This window comes from Hylobates moloch, unplaced genomic scaffold (genome assembly GCF_009828535.3).
Source record: "Hylobates moloch isolate HMO894 unplaced genomic scaffold, HMol_V3 SCAFFOLD_2, whole genome shotgun sequence".
Lineage (NCBI taxonomy): Eukaryota > Metazoa > Chordata > Mammalia > Primates > Hylobatidae > Hylobates > Hylobates moloch.
In genome coordinates, this window is record NW_026652277.1 from 141,261,940 (window position 1) to 141,274,887 (window position 12,948).

General features: G+C 36.4%; 1 protein-coding gene across 3 annotated transcripts in view; it reads right to left on the minus strand.

Moving 5' to 3' along the window:
* TRDN (triadin) overlaps positions 1-12,948 on the minus strand; it is a 284,355-nt gene that overhangs the window by 213,400 nt on the left and 58,007 nt on the right. For all 3 annotated transcript variants that reach the window (XM_058430587.1, XM_032158166.2, XM_032158175.2), the window contains exon 2: positions 4,810-5,019. In XM_058430587.1, the coding sequence (XP_058286570.1) occupies positions 4,810-5,019 (210 nt within the window). The remainder of the gene's footprint in view (positions 1-4,809; positions 5,020-12,948) is intronic.

Sequence of the window (12,948 nt, forward strand, 5' to 3'; positions counted from 1 at the left end):
TAATCAGCTACCATGAATTCATAAATGATATAATAAACCCTTATTCTATGTAATTCAGAGTAGCTTTCAGCTATTGTGTCAAATATTGACAGATATGCATAGTATTGTTTGAATATTATTTGGATGTTACATTAAGTAAGAAGTGTGGTGTAGGTGAAATATCTTTTCCAGTCTGTTTATTTGGTGCTTTAAAATTTGTCTCATTTGATAAGAAGAATCAAGGTCAAAAATTTTGCAGAATAGAAAGCAAGATGTTATACCCATTTCACAGATAAGAAAAGATAAGTTCCTAGTCATGTTAGCTTGTAGGTTCATAGCACTGAACAATGAACCCAAATCATCTAAATGAAACACAAATAAAAGCCACTTCTGCATGTCCCCCACTAGTAGCAAATATATGCATAAATCAGACAGAATTCTGAAAATAAGGAATTGTAAAGGTTGCCCAGAAGAGCAAACTTTACCTACTTTTCTAAACTTCCAGAGAGTAACTGACAGCTGCCCTGACTTTCTGGCCTTCCAAATCATTTCCAGCTTATTTCTTTTACCACTAGCCTTGTGAATACTAACAATTACATATTTCAAAGATTATCACATAGTACAAAATATTCATCATGATAATACTAATCCCTAGCAAAAGTTTGAATTGTGTCTATCAAAATTAACATTAAATGTGTGAGTATAATTTACATTTTGAAACTGTTATTGAAGCCATAATTTATATAGTTCTTTCATTTTTATAATACACATATTTCAAGAATTGCATATAAATCAAATATTTGTAAAGTTAACAATGTACAAGTGTACTACAGAAATTATCATTGAAAGGAATTTGTTCTTATTTTATAAAATGCACAGCTACCTATAATTAGATTTTTAGATTAGATTACTTAAATATAAGGCATACTTATAGTTCACAGTAGAGCTTCCATTGGAGCACTGCAATTAAGTTCCATGGGCAATGCCTATGTTACTGGCATTTCATCTGTTAGGGAAACACTTCAGTCAATGCTCAAGGGAAATGAAATTTTGTAGAGTAAGGTAACCAAGTGTCTTTTACTTAAAACTCTTGGTCACAATTTACATTATAGACATTACAACTGTGTGTATTTTAAGAGCCTCTATTACACAATAAACTATGTATTGCCTATTTAGATTAGACATTTATGACTCTGGATAAATAGCCCTTTTGCTTTCCTTGATATCATGGGACTTTACTTGTTAGATGATGCTCACTTTAGTCCAGCTACCAATGGTATGCTGGCAGACTCAACTCAATCACACCTTGTATTAGGTTGTTCTGGTGTTGCTATAAAGAAATACCTGAAACTGGGTAATTTATAAAGAAAAGAAGTTCATTTGGCTCACACTTCTGCAGTCTGTACAGAAGCATGGTGCTGGCATATACTCAGCTTCTGGTAAGGCTTCAGGGGGCTTACAATCATGGTGGAAATTGAAGGGAAGGGGTAGCAGGCAGGTCACATGGATGGATGGCTAGAGGAGGAGCAAGAAAGAGAGTAGGGGGCAGGGGAGGTGCCACACACTTAAAAAATCATATCTCACAAGATCTCATTCACTATTGTGAGGAAAGCACCAAGGGAATTGGCCAAACCGTTCTTCAAAAATCCATCTCGATTAAACAATAATCTTCCAAGAGGCCCCACGTCCAACACTGGGGATTACAATTTGACATGAGATTATATGGGACACATATCCAAACTATATTATTTTATCTCTGGCCCCTCAAATCTCATTTTCTTCTCTCACTGCAAAATACAATCATCCCCGACCAATAGTCTCCCAAAGCCTTAACTCATTCTAGCATTAACTCCAAAGTCCAAAGTCCACAGTCTCATCTGGAAATAAATTCCTTCCACCTATGAGACTGTAAAATAAAAACAAGTTATTTACTTCCAAGATACAATAAGGGTATAGGCATTGGGTAAACATTACTGTTCCAAAAGGGAGAAATCAGCCAAAGGAAAGGAGCTAAGGCCCCATGTATGTTGAAAACCCCACAGGGCAGTCGTTAAATCTTAAGGTTCCAAAATAATCTTTCACTCCATGTCCCATAACCTGGGAACACTGATATGAGGGGTGGGGTCCCAAGGAATTGGGCAGCTCTACCGTTGTGGCTTTGCAGGGTTCAGCCCTGGAGGCTGCGTTCACCCATTGTTGAGTGCCTGAAGCTTTTCTAGGTGCAGGGTGTAAGCTGTCAGTGGATCTATCATTCTGGGGTCTGGAGGAAAGTGGCCTCCTTCCCACAGCTCCACTAAGCAATGCCCCAGTGAGGAATCTGTGTGGGTGAGTCCTCCAAACACACATTTCCCCACTGCACTGCCCTAGTAGAGATTCTCTGTTTGGGCTCTGCCACTGCAACAAGCTTCTGCCTGGGCACCCAGAATTTCCCATACATTCTCTGAAATCTAGGTGGAGGTTGCCAAGCCTCTTTAACTCTTGCACTCTGCATGGCTGCAGGCTTAACATCACATGAAAGCCACCAAGTCTTATAGCTTGTGCCCTCTGGAGTGGGAGCCTGATCTGCACCTGTGGCCTTTTAAGCCACAGCTGGACCCAGAGCAGCCAAAATGTAGGCAGCACTCTTCTGAGGCTGGCCAGGGCAGTGGGGCCCTGAGCCTGACCCAGGAAACCCTTCTTACCTCCTAGACATCTGGCCCTATGATGGGAAAGACTGCTGCAAAGGTCTCTGAAATGCCTTCAAGACCTTTTTCCCATTTTCTTGGCTATCAGCACGTAGCTTCTTTTTAGTTATGCAAATTTCTCTAGCAAGTGGTTTCTCCACAGCCTGCTTGAATTCCTCTCTCAAAAAAGCTATTTCTTTCTTTGCCACATGGCTAGGCTGCAAATTTTCCAAATTTTTATACTCTGCATCCCCTTTAAAGATAAGTTCCACCTTTAGTCACTTTTTTGTTCCCACATCTTTGAATAGGTTGGTAGAGGCAGCCAGGCTACAGCTTGAATGTTTTGCTGCTTAGATATTTCTTTCAGCAGATACCCTAGGTCATTACTCTCAGGTCCATACCTTTACAGATCCCTAGGCCATGAAAAGAATGCAGCCAAGATCTTTGCTAAGGCATAACATGCATCACCTTTGATCCAGTCTCCAATACATTCCTCATTTCCATCTGAGACCTCATCAGCTTGGACTTCACTGTTCTTATCACTATCAGCATTTTGGTCTCAACCATCTAACCAGTCACTAAGAAGTTTCAATCTTTCCTTCCTCTTCCTATCTTCTTCTGAGCAATCCAAACTCTTTGAACTTGTGCCCATTATCCAGTTCCAAAGTTGCTTCCACATTTTCCGGTATCTTTATAGCAATACCCCACTACTGGTGCCAATTTTCTGTATTAAGCTGTTCTTGCATTGCTATAAATAAATACTTAAGACTGGGTAATTTATAAACAAAATAGGTTTAATTGGCTCACAGTTATGCAGCCTATACAGGAAGCATGATGCTGGAGTCTTCTTGGATTCTGGGAGGGCTTCAAGAAGCTTGCAATAATGGTAGAAGGAGGAGAGAGGAGCAGGCATGTCATATGGCCAGAGAAGAAGCAAGAGGGAGAGAGTGGAGGGGGGAGGTGCCACACACTTAAACAACCAGATCTCATGAGAACTCACTATTGTGAGGACAGCACCAAGGGGACAGTACCAAACCATTCACTAAAAAATGCATCCCTATGATCCAGTCACCTCCTGCTAGGCCCATGTCCAACACTGGGGATTATAATTCATCATGATATTAGAGGGAACACATATCCAAACTATATTATACCTTTATGCCAATAAACCCAAATAACAGAGTTCTATATTTTCATAATTTTATATTGTATTTCTTCTTGACATCTGTGGCATAGCCATTTCCTGACACAAAGAATAAACATTTGATAAGTAATTGCTGAATGAGTAAAATTCCGTAATGAGAAATAGGAGAACCCTGAATATGTAGAATGCAATTAATAGTATTTATAGTGTCTGGGTCCTACTGATTCTACTCCTGTTGGAGGAAGAAAAAAGGGGAGGGGAGAGTACATATGAGAGAACACATTAAAAGATTAATGAAACGTTTTGCTTATGGTAAAAAAGCGGTAAGAATAAATTCACTCATCTAGTCATTTAACATTTACTGAGCACTTGGCTAATTCCTTTCCTTAAGGAGCTCACAGTCAATAGAGGGTGTCATACGTCAAATCAGATAAATACAGTTTAAAATATGTAAAATATCATTGAACAAAAAATGAACAATTACATGTAATTTTGTGAAAAACTCTCTTTATTTTCAGGAACTCGAAATTGGATGGCTGGTGGGAGAAGCAAAGAGTTTGTCTGGCAAGGATGCTTAGGACCAGATGACAGCAGGACTTAAAAATACTTTAAAATATTTTCCATTTGTCCAAAAGTTTTTCGATTGGTTTGGTTTTATATTGCCAAGTGTAAAGTGTAAAACCTACAGATTATTCCTTATTAATGCTTGATAAAGTACCAGTTCCAAAGAAATCTTCACCCAAGCTTTTTAACTATTATCTTTATGAACGGCAACATTCAGGCTTTGTTCAGCTCTTGCAAATAAGGATATCAATTTCATTGGAAATCAATAAGTACCACAGACAAAGAAAGAGAATAGGAGGAAAAAGAGAAGAAACAGATTTCAGTGATCCTTAAGCATATTTGTGGGGTGTTTCTTCCTCACACTAAGATGAAAGAGAAACCAAACAAGAACTGGAGGGGACACTGTTTCTTTCCATTTGAATTAATTTTAATTTTAAAGCCAAATTTCATGGAACTTACCTGAAAAGTTTTTGTAATCCACTAAATCAAACATAACGACGGCAACAGCTGACCACGTGATTATCAGGGCAATGACCAGAAGCCAGGCTGCAGGGGAGCTGAATGTTGTCACTATGTCTTCTGTGACTGTCCTCTTCAGCACTTTTCCAGGGGATTTAGGCACAGATCCATTTTTGCTGTCTATCACAGTTGTGGTTGTAGATACATTTCCTAATCAAACATTCAGAAAGGAAAATATAATTTAGAAATTCACGGTAAATATTGATGATAAGAGGCACTGACTATGAGTGTTGAACCTGTTTATACCACTTTCTAGAGCAGACACAACTCCTTAGTGGCAGGACAAAGCCTCCCTGTCCACCAGCACATTATATTTTCCTTAGCATTTACTGTTCACCCTAAAACTCGGGTGCTCATATAATCAGTGTTTCTCACCTCCCAAGTCCTCTGAGGGAGAATCAACACAAGTGATAAAATGGTTCAAATGGATAAAACTTCTTCTGAATATTTTAACTTAATTGCATAATTGACTCATCTAGTGAGGTCATCTAATGAGGTCATTCATGTTTTGTTTGTTTGTTTGTTTGTAGGGGCACAGAAGATCTAAGAGAATGATGTTAGAAAGTCTTACTATATCCAGTACCTCTTTTATTCCTGATTTTAAGAGTCCACATGTTCATGAGAGAAAATTCAAAAAATATAAAAATAAAATAAATAGATAGGTAGATAGATAGTTTTTAATCTCACCACCCAGAAATAACCACTGTTAATATTTTGCACCTATATTTCTGTACATACATGTAAATATATAAATATGATTTATCTGGTTTTGACAAGTCATTAGCACATTGTCTTTTACTTTTTTTACTAGGTAATATACCAGAAGTGTGTTTTATTGCCATTCTGTATTTCTCAAAATACCATTTAAGTGGCTTCATGACCTGTAATTTTATGGCTGTGCATAATTTAATCAAAAAGCTTTCTACCTTGGGATAGGGCAGAAATTTTCTCAGCACATATTGTTATTTATTTCTTTAGGAGAAAGTCCTAAATATAGAATTCTTGGGACAAATAGCATAATCACTTTTATAGCTTTGAGAATACATGCACGTATCTGAAAGTTAGTATCTTTTAAAAATTGTGTATGCCAGTAGTTGTGTTACTTTATCTTTGACAATACTATCAGTGATGTTTAAAATTTTTGCAATGACATAAGAGAAGATTTGAGTTTTATCTGCAATTATTTGATTACTAGAAATGAGCTGTTTGTATGTTTATTTTTCCTTGGTATTTCTTTTCTTGTGGGTTTTTCCTCCATTTTTCTGTAAACCTCCTTTTGGTGGTTTATAAAATTGCATACATACACACATATGTAAGATAATAACACTTTAACCTTTATGTTGCTTTTCTTTGGTGACTCTTTACCTTTTCTTTTAATGCTATTTTAATATACAGAACGTACATCTAACAATGTTGTAACTCATTCTTCTTCTATAAAATTGATGCTACTATATGGCTAGAAAGCCTCCTGGATGGAGAGAAGACATGTCTGATTATCTGGGCTACACTTGACTCATAGAAAGTTAAATCTACGAGTAACTGAGCGATCATCTGAAACAACTATTTCATGTTACATTTAAGAACAATTGCAGACCTACCAGAAAATTAAAGTCATGTTCATAGCACTTTAAATCCCAAATTATACAGATGTGAAGTAAGTAGTTGAATACTTAAGGGAAAACAAAATTCTACCAATCCAAATATTTTTGCCAAAAGCAAAGTTAAAAAACATATTTTTGTGTATTAAAATATAGACCACATTGTCTATAATAATTTAAGAATTACATGCCAAGAAAGAAAACTTTGATTCAATATAAAATACATGATTACATTGTTTCAATTTTACTATTTATCTCCAAATTGCAACATCTCTATGTGATGGATACATAAGAAAATCTAAATTTTCAAATTTCGTTTTTTTTTTTGAGACAGAGTCTCGCTCTGTCGCCCACGCTGGAGTGCAGTGGCGCAATCTCGGCTCACTGCAAGCTCCGCCTCCCGGGTTCACGCCATTCTCCTGCCTCAGCCTCTCCGAGTAGCTGGGACTACAGGCGCCCGCCACCACGCCCGGCTAATTTTCTGTATTTTTTAGTAGAGACGAGGTTTCACCATGGTCTCGATCTCCTGACCTCGTGATCCGCCTGCCTCGGCCTCCCAAAGTGCTGGGATTACAAGCGTGAGCCACCGCACCTGGCCAAATTTTCAAATTTCTTTAACATTTTTCACAAAGTAAATTTTACCCAACCGGAAAGAGTAGCTGTAGTTTCTCTTAGAATGTGTCCAATAACAATGAAAAGATTTTAGCCTTTGTGCTGTTTGAAGACAGGGTGGAATTAAAGTGCTTCTTTCCATTAGTCTCTTGGTCTACCATCACGACTCTTCCTTTCAAGTATGTCCAGCTTTTTCATGGAAACAGTCAAGCAAAAAAGTTATGCTTTGGGCTTTACAGATAAGAGATTGGAATTAACTCCTGGCTTCTCTCTGCATTACCCAAATGGCTAGAAGGTCACTATTACACTACATCTCTGAGTGAGAAGCATCTATATCTGATTAATGAGACTGGTAAGACTCAATTTGCAGGTGTGTGATGGTGGAGAAATAACTCATGCAAATTGTTTGACACATTTCCCGGTAAATGGTAGTCATTTAATAAATGACCATACAACAGCTACTGAACTATATCATAATCATTATCATCACCACTATTTTCATTTATTACATCATCACCTTCATTGCTACCAGCACAACTATGACTCTGACTACAACTACAAATATCACTCTAAGAAAAGGCTAGAAAGGCAGGATTAACCTCGGAAACAAAGGTGGAAGCACCAACTCTTCAATAAATGCAGGCATTTGTTTCCATTTAATAAGCACATACATTAGGCTATGATATTTTCAGGGAATCAAAAAAGGATTCTCTGACTTCCTTGGTATCCTTTCCAATCAATTAATTGACTGCTTGTAATACAGGCAAAGAGGAACATACAGTATAATTTATCCATACAAGTAGAAGCTGTTTTGTCCCATTAGCAAAATTAAGAATGATGATCTATGGCAAACAGAGTCTTTTCATCACGGTACAAACATTATCACTATAACTGAATTATTTAAATTAGAAAAACAATATTTGAACCCTTCAAACAGTTATGTACACAGGATGCTTGTAGTATAAGTCCAGTTTATAAGATAATTTTTAAGTACTGGAGAAAGAAATAACACTGCCAGCAAAATTAAGTACTGTAGTTAATAAAGTCGTACTCTTCTGGTTTCTTTAGTCATAAAATGATACTATCCTTCTCTTTACAAAAATGAGATAAATAACATGAAATTCTATGACTAATCAGGAACGAAAATCAAATGCAGTCAAGGGTACATACTAATAGGTGGTAGTAATCAAACAAAATTAGTTTTTTAGTTATTTTTTAGATAACAGTGATAAATTTAGCCCCATATTTTCAAAAAATTCAAAAGCTGATAAGGAACATCGGAGAAAAATAATTTAATTAAGATGTTTAAATGGCTTTAGGTAGAAATTAACAATAGTGACAACAAATCTCTTTTCTGAAAAAAAACTGTGGAATACATATCCGAAGTTCATGAACTCAATTTAGTGAAAATGATAGCAAGATGAAAAAAGAAAACCTCTACAACCCAGATTTTACAAACTGCACTTGAGGTGGTACTCAAGAAGGAAAATTTTAAAGGGACTCATATAATATCTTCTCATTGATTATTGTGCCACATTCACATCACTCCTAATGGTAGTTCTGAAAATGGATGAATGATAGGAGTGCTTTGAAGTGAAATTTAAGAGCCCAGTGGGGCTACAAGTGAATCAAACCTTTGGAATAATGATTTGCAGCAAAGTAAACCAATTGTGAGTGTTTAGGACTGGCCCACCTGAAAGTTGATGTATTGTAATCTGCAGTTTTTTAACCCCTGGAAGCCTTCCTACTACCGCTAAGCGGAGAACACAAGAATTGCTTTTGCACTTCAGATTCACTTTATTGAGTTGTATATTAGAGACTATTTCTGTAAACAGTATTACACATACCTGCTTTGTATACTGAAACTCACGGAGTAATTTTACTGATATTTGATACAAATTAGTTGAATCCCGGTCACATTTTTAAAAGGCAAAACATTTAAAACAGAACATGAATTTATATATACATATATATATATACACATTTTCCTTTCTTTGATCAAAAAATTGAGAAAGTATAAGTATTCAGAAATGCAAGCTCTGAGTTAAAAATGAATTTTATGTTTTTTAAACAACTGACATAATATGAATTCTAAATTTTTATTCACTTAATGATCCTTCCAATCCAATTATGGTACAATTTTTAATAGAGGAAAATGACAAATTAATACTAAGTTATGTTTTTCATTGTCCTTTTTTTAACCTTCACACCCTCAAAATTTCCACTTAAGAATTAATCATGACTCAAAGATAATGAAAATATGTTCTGAGTACACAACCGCAAAGCTATAAGCAATTGGAAAGTAATCTGAAGGTCATCCTTCTTAAAGAAAATTATGTGTTGCCCTTGTTATGAAACACATTAAGTTGTACCTTTCAATTTCCATTCAGATTTACTGCGGAAGCCCCACAGAGCCAAGAGGAATAAAATTGAGAGGGAATAAATTGCCTTCTCTGACAGCTGGTCAAGATAAATGCAAAGAACAGAGTGTGTAATCTGAGATTATTTAATGTTTGAGAAGCACTTTAAAGATGACAAGAGCTAGTTATTGATATGGCAGAAAAAATGAGAGGTAAATATTACTGAGCAATTTGACATGGGCTATGCTTCTTGAAAGTTGGTATCTCAGAATTGGAGCAGAGCAGCTAGGATATGTAAAGCACTTTCCAGGCCTGCTTTTTAATTCTATTCATTTTGATTTCATACAAAATTTTGATTGCCAGACAGAATCAGCCTCCAAAGAAGTAGGGATCTCACTTGACGGCCATGTGACTCTTTCCTATAGAGTAAAAGGAGGGGTTGCTTATATAATGGATCTAAAGACTGGCTCTAGAGTCAGGTTACACACAGGAGAATAAGCCATAAGCCTCCTGATAGAAGTCACTTAACCTCATGATGCCTTATCGATCAGATGAAGAAACTGCCAAGTGCACTTCCATATTATTATTGTTTATTTTTCCTATGGGACACTGACAATACAATCTCTTTCAGGATGCTCAAGGAAGACACCTACATTCTAGAATGGTATAAATGAAACAGTGCATTGTCATTACATAAAAGCATTAATTATGAATTTTGCATTTCATCCTGTGCTGTGGTTTGTGTAGTAGTCTTACACTGTATCTCTCTTTCAAGATGTGTAGAGCAAATGAGAGAGAGGAAGTATACACTACTGATGGCATTATATGTGTTATTCCCAAATTACATGAAGAACATAATTCCCAATCACATGTAAGAGTGACCCTTGCTATATTGTTTGTGTTCAAAACATATGCATGTAAATAAGAACTTCGTAGAAATTCGAGTGGAAAGACATTTGGGCAGATAAAGCTCAAACGTAAAATTCATTATTTAACTTAAAATGTTTTTTACCAATTCTAGTGTTTACAAAATCTAAACTAGTCTCTGGACACTTTTAATGAAAGCCCTAAATTGCCACCTTTTCTCCCAGGTTTTTGGGATATGATTATCATAATGCAATTTCAGAGGATGTTTTTGCCACTTAATCTGTCTGCTGAGGTTGATATATATATGTTTTTTCTTTTTTAATTTATTTTTATTTTTATTTTATTTATTTATTTATTTTAACATTATCCGGCACTCCTTCCCACCCACCTACTCCACTCACTGTTCCATTAAGTGGAACAGGTGAGGAGTCTCTCCCAGGCTGCTTTTATAAGGCCATTAATTCCATTCATGGGCTCCACCTTCCTGCCCTAATCACTCTCCAGGGGCCCCAACTCCTAATGCCATCACCTTAGGAGTGAGGATTTCAATGTGTATTTTGGAGAGACATAAACATTCAGACCACAGCAGTGAAGGTCTACTGCCAGGAAAGGGAGGTCTGGGAAACAAGGGCTGGTTCCATTTCTAGTCCCACCACTAGAAAAAGAAATTCACTTAATGGAACAATGGATGGAGTGGGTGGCAATTTAGGGCTTTCATTAAAAGTGTCAGGAGACATGTGACATCAGTTTACATATAACTCACCTGCACATGTACCGCCAAACTTAAAATAAAAGTTAAAAAAAAAAAAAAGAAAATGCAAACTTCATAAGGTAGGGGGAAAGTGAATTTACAGGAGTTAAAATAAGAAGGAACATTAGCACTGTTGAGAAGTAGGCTAGCAAATCACAGCAAGTGTCTTCATTTGCTCAGGCTGCTTTGACAAAATACTATAAACTAGGTAGCTATCAACAAGAAATATTTATTTCTTACAGTTCTGGTGGCTTGGAAATTGCAAGGTCAAGGCAGATTTCATTTCACGGGGGTTTGTTGTACAGATTATTTCATCACTCCAGTACTAAGCTTCGTTACCCAACAATTATTTTTTTTCTGCTCCTTTCCCTCCTGCCACCCTCCACCCTCAAGTAGGCCCCAGTGTCTGTTGTTCCCTTCTTTGCATTCATGAGTTGTCATCATTTAGTTCCCACTTATAAGTGAGAACATGTGATATTTCGTTTTCTGTTCCTGCATTAGTTTCCTAAAGATAATAGCCTGCGGCTCCATCCATGTTCCCACAAAAGACATGATCTTTTTCTTTTTATGGCTGCATAGTATTCCATGGTGTATATGTACCACATTTTCTTTATTTAATCTGTCATTGGTGGGCATTCAGGTTGATTTCATGTCTTTGCTATTCTGATAATGCTGCCAAACATTTGCATGCATGTGTCTTTAAGGTAGAATAATGTCTATTTCTCTAAGCATAGACCCAGTAATGGGATTGCTGGGTTGAATGAGTTTTGTTTTTAGTTCTTTGAGGAATCACCATACTGCTTTCCACAATAGTTGAACTAATTTATACTTCCACCAATAGTATATACGTGTTCCCTTTTCTTTGTGGCCTCACATTTGTTATTTTTTGACTTTTTAACGATAGCCATTCTGACTGGTGTGAGATAGTATCTCATTGTAGTTTTCATTTGCATTTCTCTAAAGATCAGTGATATTGAGCTTTTTTCATGTGCTTGTTGGCTGCATGTGTATCTCCTTTTGAAAAGTGTCTTTTTATGTCCTTTGCCTACTTCTTAATGGAGTTGTTTGTTGTCCTCTTGTAAATTTAAGTTATTTATAGATGCTGGATATTAGACCTTTGTCAGATACATAGTTTGCAAAAATTTTCTTCCATTCTGTATGTTGTCTGCTCATTCTGTTGATAGTTTCGTTTGCTGTGCAGAAGCTCTTAAGTTTAATTAGATCTCATTTGTCAATTTTTACCTTTGTTGCTATTGCTTTTGGTATTTTGTAATGAAATCTTTGCCCATTCCTACGTCCAGGATGGTATTGCCTAGGTTGTCTTCCAGAGTTTTTATAGTTTTGGGTTTTACATTTAAGTCTTTAATCCATCTTGAGTTGATTTTTGTATAAGGTATAAGGAAGTTATCCAGTTTCAATCTTCTGCATATGGCTAGCCAGTTATCCCAGCATCATTTATTGAATAGGGAGTCATGTGACATGAGTTTACATATAACTTCCCCATTGCTTGTTTTTGTCAGTTTTGTCAAAGATCAGAGGGTCATAGGTATGGGGCCTTATTTCTGGGCCCTATATTCTGTTCCATTGGTCTATGTGACTGTTTTTGTACAAGTTCCATGCTCTTTTGCTCACTGTAGCCCTGTAGTATGGTTTGAAGTTGAGTAATGTAATGCCTCCATCTTTTTCCTTTTTGCTTAGGATTGTCTTGGCTATTTGGGCCCTCATTTTGGTTTTATACATATTTTAAAACATTTTTCTAGTTCTGTGAAGAATGTCATTGGTAGTTTGATAGAAATAGCATTGAATCTATAAATTGCCTTGGGCAGTATGGCCATTTTAATGATATTGATTATTTTTATCCATGAGCATGGGATGTTTTTCCGTTTGTTTT